The sequence below is a fragment of the Elephas maximus genome, chromosome 5 (assembly GCF_024166365.1).
Source record: "Elephas maximus indicus isolate mEleMax1 chromosome 5, mEleMax1 primary haplotype, whole genome shotgun sequence".
Taxonomy (NCBI): Eukaryota; Metazoa; Chordata; class Mammalia; order Proboscidea; family Elephantidae; genus Elephas; species Elephas maximus.
The window spans coordinates 143,791,903-143,813,763 of NC_064823.1; the positions used below are offsets into that span (position 1 = coordinate 143,791,903).

The 21,861-nt window shown below is 36.4% G+C and overlaps 1 protein-coding gene across 2 annotated transcripts in view; it reads right to left on the bottom strand.

The window, feature by feature from the left end:
- Nucleotides 1–21,861, bottom strand: part of SLIT2 (slit guidance ligand 2) — a 417,531-nt gene that overhangs the window by 154,631 nt on the left and 241,039 nt on the right. Inside the window, exons 5-8 of one of the 2 annotated variants that reach the window (XM_049886437.1) lie at nucleotides 21,545–21,616; nucleotides 11,945–12,016; nucleotides 4,887–4,958; nucleotides 2,120–2,329 (exon numbers count right to left, since the gene is read on the bottom strand). In XM_049886437.1, the coding sequence (XP_049742394.1) occupies nucleotides 2,120–2,329; nucleotides 4,887–4,958; nucleotides 11,945–12,016; nucleotides 21,545–21,616 (426 nt within the window). The remainder of the gene's footprint in view (nucleotides 1–2,119; nucleotides 2,330–4,886; nucleotides 4,959–11,944; nucleotides 12,017–21,544; nucleotides 21,617–21,861) is intronic. The other variant, XM_049886436.1, reaches the window with a different exon arrangement.

The window sequence follows — 21,861 nt, forward strand, 5'->3', positions numbered from 1 at the left end:
TGCACACTGAGATGCTAATTGGAAGGTTCAGGGTTCGAACCCCTCCAGAAGCTCCTTGGAAGAAAGGCCTGGGGATCTGCTTCTGTAAAAGATGACAGCCAAGGAAACCTTTTGGGGCAGTTCTACTCTCTCACATGGAAACACTGTGAGTTGGAATGGACTCGAAGGAACCCCACAACAAGAGTTACTAACTCAACACCTACAAACAGACTCTTAAACTTTACAAAAATATTCTCAGTCTAAAAAAGAAACGTGAACTTGCCTTCTTCCTCATCTAGAAAACAGGAAGGAAAAAGTGAAGAGAGAAAAAAGCGGTTAATAAAGAATTGCTAGTCATCCCATTATTTAATTAAATTTATTTTATTTAATTAATTTAATGCTTTAATTTGAAGCAATCAGACCCACTGAGAACATTCCATGATATTATAAGAAATCTTTTCTGGATTATAAAAAGCATGGGAAAATACATTAACAAAGCTCTAAAAACCCCACAAGAAGTGAAATCCTGCCTTCCAACTCTTTCTTTAAAAAATTGTTGAAACATCTATGAAGTATTATATATTTTTCAAAGGGTTGTTTTACTGTACATTGAACAGACTTTTAAATTAGACTAGTGCTATATTTACAAAATAAATTAAATATTAATATGGATAAATATGATATTATCCAAAACCCAGTGCTGTCGAGTCAATTCTGACTCATAGCGACCCTATAGGACAGAGTAGAACTGCCTCATAGAGTTTCCAAGGAGCACCTGGCGGATTCGAACTGCCGACCCTTTGGTTAGCAGCTGTAGCACTTAACCACTACGCCACCAGGGTTTCCAAATATGATATTAATATATAATAATATATAATTTAAATATACATGTGAATGGCTAGGTGAGGTGCTGGTTCTGCTACTTTTCAGCTCTATAACCTTGGACAAGATTACTTATCTCCTTTTCTCATCATTTTAATCTCTAATTCAGTTGATATGAGGAAGTTAAAATGAGGTAAATAAATGTGAAATACTTAACTGGTGCTTAGTACATAGAAAGCCCACCAACTTGTCTGTCAGTTTATCATATTGTGGTGGGTTACGTGGTACAGTGGACCTGGGAGCTATACCACTGGTATTTAAAATACGAGGAGGGCCTCCCATGGTGGGCAGGTTTCAGCAGAGCTTTCAGACTAAGACAGGCTAGGAAGAAGTACCTGGCAGTCTACTTCTGAAAAATTAATCATTGAAAACCTTATGAATACCAGCGGAACACTGATATAGTGCTGGATGTTGGGCCTCTCAGGTTGGAAGGCACTCAGTAAAACAATGGCCTCACACATGGCAAGAATTGGGAGGATGGTGGAAGACTGGGCAGCGTTTCGTTCTGTTCTGTATATAGGGTTGCTAGGAGTTGGAACCAACTCTATGGCACCTAACACCACCACCACTGCCATAAAAAAAATAGAAAACAATAAACGTTATCTATCACTGGGTTATCAGTATTTTATATAGTCCATATCTTATTTTTGTTTTCAGATTTCTGTTAGTAAAGCCAGTTTTTTATTTAAGTAGAATGGAACTATTAATGCATTGTTTGCATGAAAAGGAAACCCTGGTGGTACAGTGGTTAAATGCTACGGCTGCTAACCAAAATGTCAGCAGTTTGAATCTACCAGGCACTCCTTGGCAACTCTATGGGCCAGTACTACTCTGTCCTATAGGGTCAACTTGATGGCAACAGGCTTTCTTTTTTTTTTTTTGCATGAAAACGTATTTTGGCACTTTGCAACTCTGGTTGAATTACCTTTTGAATTTCACAGCAGGGATCTAGGATTAGATAGTTTTCAAATGTTAACATAAAAATAGATATAAATTATTACTGCAAGGGAAAATGATGAGTAGCAAATAGAACCTTCACTTATAAAGGAATTTCCTATGATTCCCCTAGAGTACAAACTCAAAAGTCTGTCTTCATAGCTTAGGTACAATTAATCAGTAATTGCCAACCACTTACAAACATCTTAGAACTTACTATCATTAAAAGGAGGCTTTTCATAGTGTAATTCATGCACATTGCACCTGTTAGTGAGCAGTTCAGGTACATTTGAGGCATGCATTCTTCCCAGTTCTGTTACACGACAGCGTACAATAAGATAATAGCATAGCGGTTCTTTCTCCCTTACCGCTGCAGACAAATTCTCGTTTCTGAACCTCAGCTACATTATGGCCCCTCAGGTGGGATGGGCCCATACACTGGGTGTAGAGGCCGACCCGAGGCCTCTGGCGCAGCCAGTCAGAGAGCCAGGCCAGGTGGCAGTCACAATACAAGTTGTTGGAATGGAGCCGACTAGATGAGAGGGAAGAAATCGAAAGCAACAAAACAGAAAATAGTTACTCCAAAAACTTGAAAAAGTCATTAATAACAATGGCAAGCTTTATTGCTTAACACACTAAGTAGATAAAGCTTAGCATGTTCCAGTCTAATCAGTCTTCTAAAAAATTAAACTAGTTTGCACCAAAGAATCAAGCCTCTTTTCATTCACTATGAATGAAGCAAATATACAGGAGCTTCAACGTCACCATGGAATTCTCTTGCCTGTGCTCATTCAACAGGGTGAAGAGAAAAACCAAGCCCAAGGCAAATTGCTCTATAGTTGCAACATAGTGAAGGCAAGTGGGGGGCTGGGTTGAGGTGAGGGGGACAAAAGGGGGCAAGTTAATAAAAGATGTGGCTCCCACTTTGAAACATCAGTAAGTTCTGCCATCACTAGTCTCTACAGAAACTGCCCGTGGTACCTTTTCAGCAGGTCACTTTCATTTTCTGCTGAACAAGACAGAATAATACTTCAATATAAAACACTTCTTTCATACCCCTATTCTGATTTCCTTCTTTTTTTTTTTTTTTTTGTTTAATCACAGAAAAGGGGATTAGCTTTTTTTTTGGCTCTGGGGGACCCATGCTCAGAGAGCTGGGACCAAAATTAAAAGGCATAAATGACAAGTAGTGAAGGAATTAAGTGCCTCCCCTCTACATTGGCCAAGGTCCACCCAACATCATGGATTGCTTCCAAGTGGCAAATAACACTTTTCCATTAATAAAACATCGGACAAATGTATCCACTAATTTAGGGAAATGACTCCAAACTGGCTTTTATGTTTTCTCAAAGCAAAGCAGAGCAAAGGACATCCAAAACTGTAAATCACAGCATCATTCCCAGAATCATCTATGACAAAGTAATATCATTTTAGTCCTTTTTAGCTGATGTGCTCAATTCTAACCCAATAACAGTAATGGATATTAAAACATGGAACTCAGTCCAGAAATATAATTGACCATAAAAATGGAATTTTTAAGTAGCAATGATACTACGGAATAATGAAGCAACCCAAGCAAGGGAATTTAAAGCTAGAAGACTGATTTAGGTTCTCCTTGAGTCTGTCGTAGATATGGGGTCTTCGTGCACCAAAACTATAAGGAAGGTCAGAATTAAAGAGCTACAGTTTGGACAAGCGGGTGACCTTCGGCTCAGCTTGCTTAGAAAGCAGAGTGCCATTCTATCAAAGCCACAGAAGCACATCAGACATGTTCCATTACTGGTCTCGAAATATTTCAGTTTCAAACTACATACATTACAGAGATTCCAATACATGTGTACAAGCCAGAAATAAGCAAAGCACATGATCTAAAAACCTGACTAGCAGACAAACCACGGTGGGTTGCTACAAGGAAACAGAGGACCCAAAAAATGCAGGTGCTGAACTTTTTTATCCCCCTCGGTTACTTCATTTTTTGTAAGGATTGAAAGCGTGATCAATTTGTTTTGGAAAAACTAGCTAAAGTTAAAATACAAGACTAACTGGGTTAAATATAGCTTGAGAGAACCGGGCTGTGAATTAGTCAGATGAGTCTCAGTCTCATAGTCCCAAGGAAACAAAAGTTATACCTGAATACTTTTTGGAATTATTTCTTTTTGCTAAATCATATTCCAAGGTAATTATAATGATGTGATATCACATATGGAGTTACACTTTAGGAGAAAAAATAACATAAGATTGATATTACCTAATTCATTAAAAAGATGGTAATTCAATTGATTTTTGTATTTAAAAAGGAAAATAAATGTAATATTTTTCCAGTTGTAAGTCATTATAAAATCAGAAATATTTTGAAAATCCAATAAAAATACATATATTTACTATATTAAAATTTTTTTTCCAAAAAATCTGATTGCTTGGCTATGTTTCAAACCATTTCGCATATGAAATAAATTTTGTAGGTCAACATGGTTCTGAGACCAGTTCAAATGAGATTTACCTTTGAAAAGGCTATAACTAAATACCCCACCTGGATTTTAAGGGTTAATTTCTCTCCAAGAGAAAAAGGAGCTGTAACTAGCACTTCATCTGAAAACTGTTTTTATTTACCTAAAGTATTTTAATGTCCATCGGTAACCTCTGAAAAGATATTTTTTAAAAATAAACACTTACCATCCTTAATTATAGAAGCACTAGAAGGAGGTGCTGTGATTTTATGTTACAAAGAATTCTAGAGAACCAGTTTAGCTTTATTACGTCTGCTTCCAAGTACAGTAATAAAATCATAAAAATTTCTCATTTATCATTTATGGCAGCCAATTAAGAAGTCTTCCATTTCTTAATGAAATGTGACCTCCACAATAGCTCAACGTAAATGCTTCCCCCCTAAATTTCCCATGATGCATACCATTTACAAGAAAGCTTTAAGTTCAGGACAGTAGTCAATTTACTCAAATATCATATCCAGAATTAAAAAAAAAAAAGTGTGTTCTTGGCCAGCTTCATCATAAACAAGTGGTCCTGTTATTTGCTTACTAAAAATAATACTTCTTGGATACTCTTAATTGATTAAATTGACTTTTACTTACAAAGTCCTAAGTTTAGGCATATGGTTGAAACTTGCCACAGAAAGTCTAGTAATGTTGTTATTGTTGAGAGTGCTGTAGAATAAAAAAAAAAAACAAGTTAGAAATTTCAGATATGACAGCTTGTTGATCATTCCACGTAATAACATCAAGAAACCCTCTTGTCACTATGCACGTATAGGACAACTACCTGGAAGAGATGGTGCACAGAATGTGCTATTCTACAGACAATTCAGTAATTCAATTTCATACTTTAACATATTAGCCATTCAGTATTATTAAATGATTATTGAATATTTATGGCTTTAGCCACGTTACCTTTGACTTCATGGTACTTCATGCATATCGTATATGGGGATCTAGTCATGGTGTTCGTTAAGGAGTAGGAGTGTCATAGTTGGACAACTGAGCAATTATATTTCCTTCCAAGGTGGATTATGTATACTAAATACATCCTGCCTGGTGCAAATGGTGAACATGCCTGGCTGCTAACCAGAAAGTTGGAGGTTCAAGTCCACCCAGAGGTGCGTTGTAAGAAAGGACTGGCAATCTACTTCCCAAAAATCAGCCATAGTAAACTCTATGGGGCACAATTCTACTCTGACATACATGGGGTTGTCATGAGTTAGAATCAACTCCATTCTGATGACAACTGGTGGTGATGGTGACCTTTGTTAGAGCCACTAGTGTCCAGGAGGAAATGCACAGATGATTTACCCACCTGAAATCTCACAGCAATAGCACAGTATCAGTCCAATCAGGTCCTGGAACAGAGTTGTGCTAATTGTTCTTTACTGTGGATATTAGTGTCTAGTAAAATTTGAGAAGGTCTTTATTTGGTATTTCCATCTGGTGGGGATGAAGTGACATGCTGGAGTACTATTAAAGGCTTAATATAGTCTAATGGTTTCTGGTTGCAGTAGCATATCCTGTCCTTTCTGGAGTGCTGTGTGGTATGAGTTATGGCTTCTTGAGCTAAAGCTGGGAAGATGAGTGATCAACGGAGTTATGGTGACAGTAAGTATAATCCTGGCTTGGTTCAAATTTTTGCCTAAGTTCACGGAAACTCCATACAAAAAAACAAAAAAAAAACCCAAACCCAGTGCCATCGAGTTGATTCCGACTCATAGCGACCCTATAGGACAGAGTAGAACTGCTCCATAGAGTTTCCAAGGAGCGCCTGGCAGATCTGAACTGCCGACCCTATGGTTAACAGCTGTAGCACTTAACTACTATGCCACCAGCTCCACAGACACATCCAAACTCCCTGAGAGACTGAACTGCTGGGCTGAGAGCTGTGGGGACCATGGTCTCGGGGAATATCTAGCTCAACTGCCATGATATAGTTTATAAAAAAAATGTTCTATATTCTACTTTGTTGAATAGCGTCTGGGGTCTTAAAAGCCTGTGAATCACCACCTAGGATATTCCACTGGTCTCACCCCTTTGGGAGCAAGGAAGAATGAAGAAAACTAAAGATACAAGGGAACAGATTAGCCCAAAGGACTAATGGACTACATCTACCACAGCCTCCACTAGACTGAGGCCAATACAATTAGACGGTGCCAAGCTACCACCAATGACTGATCTTACAGGGATCACATTAGAGGGTCCCAGACAGAAGTGGAGAAAAATGGAGAACAAAATTCTAAATCAAAAAGAAAGACCAGACTTCCTGGTCTAACAAAGACTGGAGAAACCCTGAAGAGTATGGCTCAGTAATGAACTCACTCCTGAGGTTCACCCTTCAGCCAAAGATTGGAAAGGCCCATAAAACAAAATGAGACTAAAGGGGCATACCAGCCCATGGGCAAAGACTAAGACGCTGGAGGGGACAGGAAAGCTGGCAATAGGGAACCCAGGGTTGAGAAGGGAGAATGTTGACATATCGTGGGGTTGTTAACCAATGTCATAAAACAATATGTGTACTGTTTAATGATAAACTAGTTTGTTCTGTAAACCTTCATCTAAAATACAATTAAAATTTTTTTTTTTTGCCTAAGAAGCTTTGTTGCCTACTTTATCCTCACACAGCATTGTTAGTTGTTTTATTATTGCTGTCATTGTCATTCAGTCATTCATCAAATATTTCCTGACTGGATGTCACTTTTTTGGCAACACAGAGTAGTATCAAAATTCACCAGGCCTACCTCACGTCCTAAAATAGCACGCTGACCAACTAGAGAGATGAACTACACACATTCCAAACACTCAGAATGCATAAGGTTAAGCAGAAAGGTGTTTTTCCCTTTTCTGAAGATTCTGAGGGAACACTGTGAGAGGACAGTTATCCCAGGGGTGTGAGAGAAAAGGGGAGAGGTGGGAAGAGATTCTAGGATGGGGCAGAGAATGACAATACAGGGTAAGTAGTGACTGAAGAGCTCAAGTTATTGAAGGAGGTAAGAATGATGGGATCCATGGCTCAGGTGGATGAAGGTGGATAGTGGAGAAAGGTTCGAATTATGGGTTACAAAGTCACTTGCCTACAGACACCAGGCAGGGATCACAAACAAGAGATGCAGACCATGTGTAAAGACATACCAATGGGCAAGAGAATTGGAGCGCAGCAGACAGACAGCTGAGGATGGTGAGGACCAGGACAAACTAGAGAGGATATTGCCTGTTGTGTAGCTAATACTCAGCTCCAAGGGACTGCTGCAATGCTGTATTAAAAGGCTGCCAAACAATCTGATTTTTCGAAGAGAAGCTGGAAATGGAAATTTGTAGATCAATCCTCCTGAGCTTTAAATACTGGCAACTAATTCAAATACTTCTAAGAGTCTGAGAGCCAACTGTGCGTGCTAAGCAAAATACATTTCTGAGGCTGTTTTAGGACAGCTGGTATCTGCAGTTATCAACGGGTGAATACAGGGTGTTTGGGGTTGAGGCAGTGACTTATACATCTTAATAACGTAGGACCAGTCTGCTACAGATCTAGTGTGTGAACTACCTTTACTATTCAGTTTTGCAATGTATCAAATGATACAAGAACTAATCCAAGTGATTTGAAGTAAGTCACATGGGGGGTACTTTATGGAGCACCTATAAAGCACTGAATTGGTTGGCTTATGTGATCTTAAAGCCTCTAGCATTTTCCAGGGCTAAAGTGAAATGAGATGTTTTTTCAAACCACATTAAAATATAATCCTAATGTCTGAACTAAAAGGTTTCACTTCTCAAAGGGATTTGCTTTCACCTGACCCCTTTAGCCACTCTCAAAATTTATGCTGACTTAATATGACTAAAAACTTCAGACTATGTGGCATACTGAAATGTAGCTGGGGGCAGAGAGTAAAAATGTTTTAAAAAGTAATTTGCGGTAGACATATGTTTTGAACTATGTTCTCTAATGCTTCCACGCCAAAGAGGATTTTCACTGAATACTACACTATGATGAAGCCTGTGGTTATCAACTTGAAGACTTTTCTGAAAATGTTAGTTCACATAATTAACTGAAAAAATACATTACCTTAGTATTTTTATTCAGTGTTGATACTGCAGCCCTAGTGGCGTAGTGGTTAAGAGTTCGGCTGCTAAGTGAAAGCTTGGTTCACAGGGGAAAGATGTGGCAGTTGGCTTCGGTAAAATTTACAGCCTTGGAAACCCTATGGGACAGTTCTGCTCTGTCCTATAGGATCCCTATGAGTTGGAATCGACTTGACAGCCGTGAGTTTGGCCTGGGGTTATTGATACGGGCAAAGCAATGTGGATACTAATATTAGTGGACTGAAAGTATGTGGAAGCAATGAAATTGTTATCTTAAAACTAATATCAAATATAAATGTTAATTAGGTATGATCAGATGTATCTGGTATAGTCACCATCAGTTCCTATTCTGAAACAAACTGAATTCACGTATTGTACCATTTTACTTGTGAACTTTTTTCCAAGGTGTAAGTCTGTTTCTATGTTAAACCTCAAGATTTTCTCTTTGTAGCAAGAAAGACTTTCCAACTTGACTTTGTTGAATTTATGTGATCCAGTACAAAGGACATCTTGGTATGTAAATCAGAAATGTGAGCCCTGAAAATCACGTAGCCCCACTAAAGACCAAAATCTGGATTTAGTCTTTTTTAGTCCCTTAGTGCCAAGAATAGGACTTGGCAGAGACTCTGATATCTAATGGATATGAATCACTATGTTTCAATTAAATTAAATTATGCCCATCCTGTAGAGAAGGAAAAAAGAAACAAACAAACAAAAACAATAAGCTTCATGAAAGTAGCAACTGAAGGGATATAATTCACTTTTGAATCTAGGGTCCAAAGAAAATATCGAGCTGCATTTAGTTTCCAGATAGTGTTATTTTTTGAGATGCTATCTTTAGTTTAAGAAAATAAAAAGGTTAGTTCTACATCCTACCAACTAGAATTCCACAGCATGCCACTTCACCACGAATACGCAAGTAATAAACTTCTCCCTTGCCTTCATCTACCTTGATTTTTACTTCTACTTGAACCTTATCCACACTCTCTACTCCAATACATATCCCAATCTAACACATTTTCAACAATGGCTCTAGATGATTGCTCCATCTTCCCCTGGTTGGGCAAAGCAGATTCATACATTCTCAAATGATTCATGGAATTAAAATAAAACAAAAACCTAAAACATCAGGAAACTGAAATTTAAGGTTATGTTCAAGTTAATGATTCTTCATTACTCCCACTTCATAAGATGATACAGTCTAAAGAGTCATGGACCATAAAAATCAGAAAAACAGACAACCTCCTCCCTGAACTTTTCTGAGGGTAATTCTACAAACAAAGACCCCTGACCAAATACTTACAACGGGCCACAACTCATTCTGGTGACAGTGATTTAGGCTTAATAAATTTGTCTTTTCAGTGCTTTACTGACATCGATTTTTTCCTTAACTTTTTTTCATCAATTAATTTCTCTACAGGTTGGCTAAAGGATGAGGATTCAAAAACAACAACTAATATACTACTAAAATAATGTTTGCTTGGCTTCACGGCATTTTAATATAAAATATTCAAATCCGTTTCAAGGAAATTCAGGTTTTCTTGTACCATGTACCAATTTTTATGATCTTCTTAGCAAAAAAGCCCCAACCATTTTATACCTCTTTGAGAGCTATATATTAAAGTGCTCAAAAAAGCTCCTACCATTCTGGATTTTTATTTTATTTGAATTCTATGTAGCATCAAGGATTTATGACTCTTTGGTGTGTTTCATGATAGCAGCTCTTAGCTGAGTCATCTTTTAGATATTCACTAACATGACAAATAAAATACATGAGGTGATTGTGTTTTTATAAATTTACTTCCAAAAGCAATGATACCAGTTTAAAGCAAATATGAAAATGCAGAGTTATCGTATCTGTGAATAAAAGGTTGATCAGTGCCTAACACAGTAGTCGCCACATGGCAGGTATTAAGTGTATGTATTTATATATTGAATAAGTTGAATGATTCCATATTTAATATGCATCTAAACCCTTTTACTTAATAACAAGGCACTTTAAGGGATTCAATTCATCCAAAAAACTTGGCAAATTTTCCATAAAAATGTTTCATATTATTCCTGTATCTAGTTAGGAGAGCTGACTTAGTAACATATTTTTGGCATGATCAGCTCTGTTCAATTACATACATAGTTCTTGTGAGTAGACTTCTTCTATACAAAGTTTAGTGACATTGACTCTCTTTTTTGAACTCAGATCACTACTATGAAATCATACTTGTATCCTAATTATTCTGACTCTGAAATAGCATTAGTGAGCTTCGTATGTCTAAAATGGCTCTGTAATACAGTTTAAAAAAGTGACCTTATAGTTAAAATAAGCATACTTTGGATGTTTTTCTTATAAAAAAGTTATACTGTAACCAACAGAAGCAAAGGAGAATGGCAACAGATTTTTATATATCATGATTTATCTCATTCAGCTCACTCATATACACATCTTTAATAGTAATTCTTAACTGAATACTTCACAAAGCTAGTGATCCTATTCATTTACTCACAATTAAAAGCAAAATCATATAAAACTATTACTAAAACAAGTCATTCTCATTGAAACACTAAACTTTTTCGAAATCACATTCTAGTCCTCAAACTCAGTTTATAAAGCAATCAAATTTATTCTCAGGAGGACTTCATGATTTCTGGATAACTTCTCATAAATGGACTAAAAATTCAAAATCTCTTCACATTTAATTCAATGTTGAATTTATGACTAAATTTTTTGTGTCAATGATGACAATTTCAAACACACAAAAATTTTATCATTGGGGGAAAATGTGTAAGTATATACAATAAGTCAGAAATAGGAACCTTTTACTGAAAAAAAAAAAATCCAGAAATGTATGGATGGCTTAAAATTCTTTTCTAATTATTATTTTTCATTACAATTATTTTACAAAGTCAAAGCTCAGTAGAGATCACTTAGCTGTAACGGATGTTGTCAGCAAGGAGAGGGAAAGGCAGTTACCTATCATTCCAGTCTGCATTTGTGCATTACAAAGTCAGTTGTGAAGACTTTCAAATGGAACGGGTGGCTTATTAAAATTAGAAAGTGGATTTCAAAATAGCGTTACAAAGATAAAGTTAAGTTACCTGGTTAATAATGACTTTTTTTTTTTTTTAATGAAAACGCATTTTTCCATTGCATAGCAACTTCTAAATACACTCATACACCAGCTACCCAACAGGGAACTATTCTGTTACACAAATGTCATGGGGTATATGTTTGGTGGTTACTGTTCCTATAAAACTGAGTTTCTCTTCATATTTAGCAACTCTGGGATTTCCCACAAATCCTGTGAGTTAGAATATTTTCTGATAAGGAGAAACACAGGACAATATCCACGAACATTCGAACATCCTTCATAAAAAGGCAATTCTACCTAAGCATAGACACACAGTACGCACAGTTTTGCGCACACATTTCCCACTTTCTTGTATTCACCATGAGTTATTTCAGGGATCACCTCAGGAGATCATTTTGACACCAGATTTTTTGCGAGCAGCTAAGCTTCACATCAGCATTACTACACAAAGCTCCCGTTAAAAGAGTAAGAAATACAACCAGTACTTACAGCACTTCCAGGTCCCGGAGAGCCCTAAACGCTCCATCTTCAATACAGCTGATCTGGTTGTAATCCAGTTGCCTATTAAATAGATTAGAAGGAGATACGTAAAAGGGATGAACATAAGCAGGGTGAGGTGAAAGGATGTCTCTGGAAGGGTCTCTAAAGCCCTAGCCACACTCACTGAATTGCTCTCCCAAATACACTCATCTGCTGAAGAATGTCACAAGCCATTCTGGTCTTGACGCCGCCACTGAAATCTCTTTTTGTTCTGAACTGTCTGTGCAAACAGCCGCCCTGGGAAAGCTCTAGTAAATAATAACTGCACCTTCTATTAAATGCCATAGGAATGCAATTTCATTACATCAAGAAAAGCTATCCATTAAGAGCTTTCAGCGTCATCTTGCTGAAACAATTTCATTAAGGTAAAGCACTGTAAATCACTTAATGTCACAGCACCCCCTCAGTGACCTAACAGAATCCATTTATCAGAGAAGCCCAGCTGCATGTTAATTTCACTCTCCTTGGCAAGGCTGAGCAAGGCTACTTTTAGGTTTCCTGCTTTTAAAAGCACTTTTCCTTTAAGAACACCCAATCAAGGAAGAAATCCTGCCTTATGTATCTCTCTGCTATTTCCAACCAGGAATACGTTTTAGAAAGCTACCAGTTGTTCTACATTAATTATCCTCAGACTGTGCATCGTCTCTCATTCCATGCAGATACTCTTTACTGTAAATACACTTCTTAGTTAAGGAACTTCCCAAATTAGAGTCTGAATACCACTCTCGGGAACATACATTTTTAAATATTCAGGAATAAATAAAAATTTTGATTTTCTCAAAGGTGGTCATTTCAGCCCCAAACACTTAGAAATACAATTCACAATCATGTTCAAAACACTACACATATCTATGGTAAAAACTTTCAAAGCCGTATCGGTTCATTCCAAACAATACATTTTTCAAACTAATGAAGCTTCTCCAGTCATTGAATTACTCATTTGTTCCAATTCTGGATTAAAAAAAATAAACATAAAACTAAGGCTGCTCCAGACTGGTTAAATATGCTTTGTTCCTGCTGCCTATACTCTGGAATTATGATTGCCTTATTCACATTAAGGAAACTACTTGCTTGAAAGGAAGAGCTAAATACAAAACCCTACCTGTACTGTCCCGTTCTTTACAAACAAGCAGTTTAAATCTAGCAGCTTGGTGCTTACAGACATTATTATTCTAGCAAAGAAAGTACTTTAATGCTTCACTTGAAAGAGAACGGAATATTTCATGAAATAGTAAGGTGAGCTGTCAGCTCTACAAGCGTGGGTGAGGCAATGCAGATGTGGCGGGGCAAGACTATTATCATAATACAAATGAACTTTGTCCTTGGATCAAGTCCTGAATTCATAGTTGAGGTTTGCTCTTAAAGGACTGTTTAAACATTCCTATAAAAGAGCTGTTTCCCTCACATGGCTTCAGAATAAAGGTGTAATAATTTAATCGAGTCACTTTCAGAGGGACCACTTCAAATTTAGAAATTATGTATATAGAGAATGTCTCATGAAATATACATCTCATTTTTAAGAAGGTCTCCAGGGGACACAATCATACAAAAGACTACCTTGATGTCATGCAAATGATTCAATCTAGAATATGAAATATATATATATACACACACATATATGAGATACACCCCAGAGAAGAAAAAACAACAACAAAAAAAACTATTGCTTTTATAAACTAAGGCTTCTTCCAAATACTAGCTACTATCCATGCTACTGTAATAGCTTAAAGTCTTTCTTCTTATTGGAAACCAATAACAGGAGTATAATTTCATTTTCTAAGAGGATTTTTAAAATCTCAGGATGTAATATGACTGCTGTGATTAAAAAAAAAATGGCATTCTTGAGCTCTTTTGAGTTTTTCATATGAAATTCATTTAACAATTAATTTAACAGCCTTTTGATTTTAAAGTGCTAAATATATATCTACACTATTATTCTCTAACCTCTTGAACAATTTATCAAAGCCATTTAAATTAGTACAATGGCATGAAGTGTTACCCTTGACACAATACAAAAGAGAAATTGTTTCCAGACAAATTGGCAAAATCTTTTAATGCTATCAAATTTGCCTAATGCAGTCTCCAGGTTAATCTGTAAAAGGGTGAACTGTATGTTTGCCCATATCTTATTATCCTTAGTTGTCAACGTATAAATCAGTGCTGACACAGCTTCTTCTAAATCACAAACAGGAAGCACCGGCATGCCACAAAGCGCTGGAGCAAATCTTGTCCTACCAGGGCTGAAAGGCCGATGACTTCAGAAGTTGAGACACTGCTAAAAACTTTGCTAATTTCAACTCTCTTTAACATTGCTCATGGCGACATGCTTTTCCAATTCTTACCTGAAATTGAATCTCTTTTTTGGTACTAAAACACTAAGAATATCTGGTTTTCCTAAGGCCAAAGTTTTTTTTTTTTTTAAGTTTTCTGAATGTTCTGAGAGAGTCCAGTTCATATATCTTCTGGGAATGAAGGTATTTTGTGGGCAAGTTACTCAGATTACTGGACAATCAAAAAAGTCAAACCAGTGAATAATTTTTACATCTATTTTTGGGTTTTGTTCTAGGGCAACGAATGTTTCTGGAAAGTGTTGTGCCTGCATGAACGCTCATGCAGAAAATCTTTCCCAACAAACTGCCATTTGTCTGCATATGGTTCGAGGTAAACAGTGTCAAAACTATGCAAAAGTGTAATTTATTTGAGGATTTCTGGATTATTTTCCTGCACCTTGTTTCTCTCACCCTGCTCACTTCCTTTTCCGCTACCTTTCAAGCCCTGGGCACTTCTGCTTTCTGTAAACAGGAAAGGTTCTGTTCTCAGCCATGCGTTTAGTGACGGACAAACTGACCCCGTCTTGATGTGGTCTCCAATTGGGCCATGATATTATTCTGAATTAAAGAATTAGCAAGAGGGGATCCCCTCTCCCCCATTCTCCATAAATACTGTTATAACTATTCAGCCAGACAAGGTAAACACTTTTAAAAAGATTCAGACGATGAGGCATTAGGTATAAGGGGAAAGGTTTAAAATGCTTTCCTGGGACTGGACCTGCTCAGTAGAGTACAAACTAGTGTTTTGCTCGTTTTCCAGAAAGAAGGAATGGTGTAGCATCAGCAGTTTCTTTCAGACCTTCAGCCTCCTGTACCTTAGCAGACTTTTGTCTTTTCCCCTTCATATTCTGCCTCTAATTCTCCCTTCTGCTTCCTTTCAAATTCCATGTCCCCTTTCCATCGAATCCTTCACTGTCTTAGATTGTAAGTTTGCCTTTTTAATCACTACTTGATCTTTAATTTCATGAAAATGAGAAAGTGAAAATGCACAGACACTCTTCAAGCTCTGTCTCACCACTAGCATTTTATGATTCTCTTTTCAGTGGCAACGGCTCCTTTTCTGATGCCCTAGCATAACTCAAGACCCCTCGTTTTAATTTCTCCTAGCACTGGCCATAGACAATGTAGTGTGTCAAAGGAACCCATTCTTTATTAATAGAGACATCACTCTGTGCTCACACTTGTACAATTTCTGGATCCAATTTGTTTCTCTTTCTCACTAAAAATAATTTAGCCCAGTTTCAGTTTGATTTATTCTAGGTATAGAAGACAATATGTAATACTGTTAAATATAAGTTTTAAAATAGATATGCTGAATGACAAAAACATTAAACGTTTGCTTACTTGACATTCCGAAACACAGTTGGAGTTACTGTATTCTGCTACGTTTACGTTTCCTTCAAGGATCTCCTGCTTTCATTTTCTTAAAATTCAGACACCATACACTGTTTGAAATACATCTGCCTTCCTGTATTAACTTCAGTTGGTTTTCTCCCTACCTATAGCAAATTTACAGTGTCTGGGTAATGAGATCTTATCACTACTGATGGTTTTTTTTTTTTTTTTTTGTAAGAATTACAGCATCATAAAATATAACTAACTCCAAAACAATACTAAACATAGCAATCCTTGATAATTTCTAAGCCAGGCAGGATCTCTCATGGTCTCATAAAAATCATCATGACTATGCTCCAGGTTTTGTTGCGATGCTAGAAACAGAAGTTTAATTCATATTCATAGCACTACTGGGGAGACAGCAAACTCCAAATATTCTGTTGCCTTAAAACATGTCAAAGTGGCTACGATTAATATTAGGGAAGAGTAACACTTCACTATACTGAAAGTACCCCGAGAAAAACATATAAATCACAGGACAAAATAAATAAATAAATAAAAGCTGTTAAGGATATGGACATGATCTTTTCTATTTCATACATTGCATGTGTAAAATTCAAGTCAATATGAGCATCTAAAAATACAGATCTTATGCAAATAATGATTTTAAAGCAGTAGTCTAAGGTATTTAGGGAGCACAAGAATACAGATTGCATTATATAAATGAATATGCTAAATGAAGTTTCAATATCCCTATCATTTACCTCAGCTTAGAAGTAAATCAGTGTTTCCTTTAGAAGAAATCTGGCCAAAAGTTAATCTGGGCATTGGTGGAGAAACAGCCAAGATAAGGGCTATTCTGAGGAACTGAAAATAATTTACATTACTTAAGACTCAACTTTTTTTTGCAATTTTTAAGAGAAGAATTTGCTTTTTTCATAGGAATAAATAATCTCAGCTTTTATTGGACTAGTCTCTTTATGGTATAAATTTATTCGGAAAAAGAAAAAGATAGCTCTAAGGTAACAGAAATTGGAAAACAACTAAGATAACCTTGAATGTTCTCGTAATTCTAATTAAACTAATCAAAGGTGATAGAAACTGAAACTGACAATAAAAACTACAAAAACTTACTGAAAAAAATAGCATGGCATGGCCTTTATACGCATTATGTCATTAACCCTCACAATAAACTTTGAAAGGTATTATCATTATCCTGATTTCATAGATGAGAACACGCAGCTCACAAAGGTTCAATAACTTATACAAGGTTGTTGTTGCTGTTAGGTGCCCCTGCATATGTTCCAACTCAGAGCAATCCTATACAAGGTAGGTAGCAAATACGTGGCAAGGTCTTGATTCAAGTTTAGATCTATGTATTGTTTTGCCAAAGCCCCCACTTAATACAAGTAGCTCAGAAAACAGATCGAGGAGCTTTTTGTTCTTCAAATGGATGTTTCAGTTGACTCTCTCTGATGGCCAAGATTCGTGGAAGAAGCCAGCAGCTGAGCGTTACAGAATTTCAGAGAAGGAAGAAATTACCCTAGGCTAAGGTAGTCATGTGTGAGAGAAGAAAAAAATGGATCTTAGAAAAATGAGTAGAATCCAGTTAGACAGAAAAAGAAGTGGGTATTCCCCTTGGAGAGAAGGGTTTGATCCAAGGGCAATCGTGGGCAAAGGCACTACAACGTACACAGTGAATTTTTACAGGTTCAAGGTCAATCTGGCTTGAGCAAAGAGCTTGTGCGCAGATTTAGTACGTGAGGGAGATGTATGCCTGGGTCAAAGTCAGAATGTCTAAAGAAACTGGACATTACGTGACTCAATAAAAGTCATTGCTTTCTAAGGGCCGGATTCACAGCTTCTTATTCTGCTATATTCTTACTGTCTCTAACAAAGGTGTTTTTTGTATAAATTAAATGCTTTTGAACCAGGTAGTGACCAGATGAAAGAAAAATGCTTTATGAGAACAAATCTGGCATCTCTACTAAAAAAAAAAAAAAAAAAAAGTCTAATGAGAATATAGATGCAAGATCATCTATAATGTTCAGAGGCAGCAAAGTGTGGCTGTACAGCACTGAAGAAGCAAGAAACCCAAAGGTCTTTTCTGTCTCACAATACAACATGCCAGGTGATCATGCCAATTCCTATTTTATGAACAGAGGAACTGTGTTCCCAGTTATTCCATCAGGATTTCTTGAGTTTGGTTTGTTTTGCTTTATTTTGTTTTGTTTTGGAAAGCATCTACAAAGATATTTTAATAGATTATATTTTTACATGAAAGAATGCCATTATTAGAGAAGAAATGCTTAAGACACACTTCAGAGCCAAAACAAAATGCAGGTTGGAGAGGACACTGGTGGCAAACTTTACCAAAGTGGATAGGGACTATTATCATTCAGAGCGCAGCTTCAGAGTTAGCGCAAACCAGGAGAATTACAGGACCATGGACAGTTCCCATGGCACTGATGAGTGTCTGCTGAGTTCCTGGTACTTTCTGTATTTGAGTACCCAAGAGAACCCAGACTGTCCCTTACTGCCATAGGCAGCATTCTGGATGGTAACTGGAGCTCTGGCCCTCTTGAAATGAGACTCATCTTCATTTACTTTTTATCTAAATGAAGAGCCATCACTATGCAATTATTCAGAAGGTTCTATGTTCCACTGTAGCCCTGTGGATTTGAATCTACTATTAAGGATAGCGGGTTCCATGAGTAAGAAACCAACCTCCCTTCAAAGTCTCTTCAGCCTAGGGTTTATCAAAAACAGCCTAGGTAGGATCTGGGGGCAACAGCAGCTACAATTTCAATTTGGTATTAGTGAATTTTAGTTTTATAAGTAAGAAATAGAATAAATTACACATGAAAACTAGCTGAGGAGAGTAGAAATTCTGCAATTATTACTCTACTTGTATGACAAAGCTAAATGAAGTCTTGCAATACATGGTAAATATATAATGCCTTATTCTCTTCTGATCGTAACATATTAGTTCAATAACCTAAAACCCTTTGCCATCAAATCAATTCTGACTCATGAGGACCTACAGGGAAAGTAGAACTCCTCGTAGGGTTTCCAAGGCTGTCATCTTATGGAAGTAGACTGCTGCATCTCTCTCTTGCAGAGCAGCTGGTGGGTTTGAAACATCAACCTTTTGGTTAGCAGCCAAGTGCTTCACCACTGCACCACCAGGTTCCTTATTAGTTTGACATTGTTAACTATATATTAGATGAGCAGGTCTTATTCCCCTATCATTATGAAGTATGCAGCTTATAGGGAAAGGAAAACCAGAACAGAGATATTTAACATTTAAGAAGAAAAAAAAATATAGTAAATATGTGTTTCTCTGTACATAGGCTAGTGCTGAGAGTTTCCCTTCTACTGGTTTTAACTGATCCATCAATAAAAAATATTGAGTATTCCTACATAATTTCTTTCATGAACTTTCCCCAGCACTCACTGACAACTTCCACCAACACTTTTTTATCTCTTTCTTTTCTTAGCATCTATAGCACTTAATGTCTTACTCATAAATCAGGGTCTTGTGCAATTCACTTAATACTTTCTAGTACACGTTCTGTTTCCATTTTGTAGCTCCCTATCTAATTGACTCATAACAGAATACTCTTATTCATTCTAAATACTGCAAATTACTTTATATCTACCTTACTATTTTCTTTCCCCCTCCCCCCGGGCTAATTTCTAGCAGTTGATTAATGAATAATTGCAGAAAAAATACATTATATTTTAATAGCATTTTGCCATTTTAAAAGGTAGTTAACATATCTTATTTCCCTAATGCCCACAACATACCTAAGCAAATATTATATTCATTTTACACAGGTAAAAACTAAGGCTCAGTGAAGTTTACTTATTTTCTCATGCCTAAAAATCCAGTGAGTAGCTAAAGTTCTGAAACTCCAAACCTACATAAATCTTACTGCCAATATTAATTGACTTGGAATTTGGGGAAAAATTACACATAGGATGAAAATATTTTAAAATCCCACTAAATCCACATTGTCCTCTTCATAGCACACTGGCTAGCATCTCATTTTTCTTTTTTATGTCAATACTTGTAAAATCACATTTTTCAAGCAGAAATGAAGAGGATATAAGGAAGGATCCCATCGCTACTGGAAGGACCCCTCCAAAATGTATTTTTAATTATGGGAAAAGGGCTACATATAGACTTGGATTCCCTGAATATCTTTACTAAGAAGATTTGAAAGCCACCTGTTTTAAGGATTTAGAGGTAATACTATTCTAAGATTGCAAATGGCATTCCCAAAGAGTGGGCATTTGTAGCTATCACTATACTTTACGATAAAATTCAGGCAACTTGAGTAGGTACCACACAGGGACCACACAGTGTTCTGACCAGGCATGAGATACAGATGCAGTTATAAACACCCCACTACACTAAGGCTACCTGAAGATCTCCCCATACCCTAGCTAGTGAAGATGAAAAGAAAGCAACTAAAACCCCTTTACTGTGTGAGCACTCATAAAAACTGCAGGGCCATGATTTTAATGCCTCTACAATTTATACTTAGAAGCTTAGATTCTTCTGCCTTTACCTATACATTTATAAAGTACAAGTTGAAAATCAAAACCATTTACACTGAGAAGATGCAGGGGCTGAAAACTGTGGCTTCATAAACAGTTGTCTTCTTTGACAAGAAAAAACATCTGTCTCACTTTTGCTAGTGGAAAAAATAGGGTTGGAGCCTACCATGGATAATTCAGAATACAAGTTAATTCTTGAAAAAGTGACTGCTCTGGGTATTACAAGCTAAGAAATATTGAATTCCTGATAGTTAATCTCAGCATAAAGGGGCTTTTACCCCTACATTCCAAACCAATGTAAAAGCTAAGGGAAATGTTTTATGTCCTAGTGTTCACAGTCAATCAAAAACAATCATGTTCAAAGGCTAATCTGGTACTTTAAACTTCATAAATATACAGATTTACAGTATTTGAATTGTCACTGAAATCTTAAATCTGATATGTACCTTATGAGGAGGCATTAAAAACAAACAAAAAACACTATACACAAAACTCCAGATTAAAGATTTCACAAGGAAAGAAATACAGGAAGTTTTGTTCTTTTTTTTTAATCTTTAAGGAGGCTATACATATGTCCTTCATGAAGGTCTTCGTGATAAACAGCTGTAAGAACCATATTCATACAAAGGGAAAGACATAATTTAGTGGACTCATTTTTAAACTTATGGCACTTAATGAAAATGGTTGTCTAAATAAGTACTCTGCTGCTAACCAAAAGGTTTGCAGTTGGAACCCACCAGCTGCTCTGTGGGACAAAGATGTGTCGGTCTGCTTCCATAAAGATTACAGCCCTGGAAACACTATGGGGCAGTTCTACTCTGTCCTATAGGGTCGCTATGAGTTGGAATTGACTCGAAGGCAACAGATTTTTTTTTTAATTTTTTTCGTCTGGTTGTCTAACAGCTCCACGGTACAGGTATCTCTAACAAGAAAGTATTATTTGCCCTTTCCATAACAAAATAGATCACATTCTGCATTTCCAAAACACATTCAGCAGAACTGAAAATGGAGTTATTGAAGTAACCCGGCAAAAAAGGGGAAAAACACGACACAAATACCTTTTAATCACTTCTGTAGAATTCACAAGATGAACCACAAGGTTGGAAGAATAAATTTGATATGAACTTCAGTTTAAAAACAACTCCTAAAGGTCTCGTTTTGTGGAAACAGTAAAAAAGGTATTGTTATAAACTCTCAAATGCATAAAAATACATAGAGCTTTCACCATTTCTTTCTTACACTTTATTTAATGTAAGTTGACTTTAAAAGAGACAATAACTTTAAAAATATATGAACTTCTTTTAAAATAAATACTTACAGATTTTTAATATCAATTGCCCCACGGAAAGCCTTCCTTGGTATTGCCTGAATTTGGTTTTCACTGAGATCGCTAAAACAACAAAAAAGAAAAAAAAGCATTAAAAAATACTATTTAAAAGTTATGTATCTGCAATGAATTTAAGAGACAGGACACTACAAAAAAATCTTAAAGGATTATAATTAAATCTATTGCATTAAATGCAATTTCTAATGAGTATTTTTATATTTCTAACAGAAAGGTTGTGCTAAATCGTTTATTAAAGTACTTTTCCAGATTTTTAATTCCATAATAAAATATGAAAGATGATTCTTTTA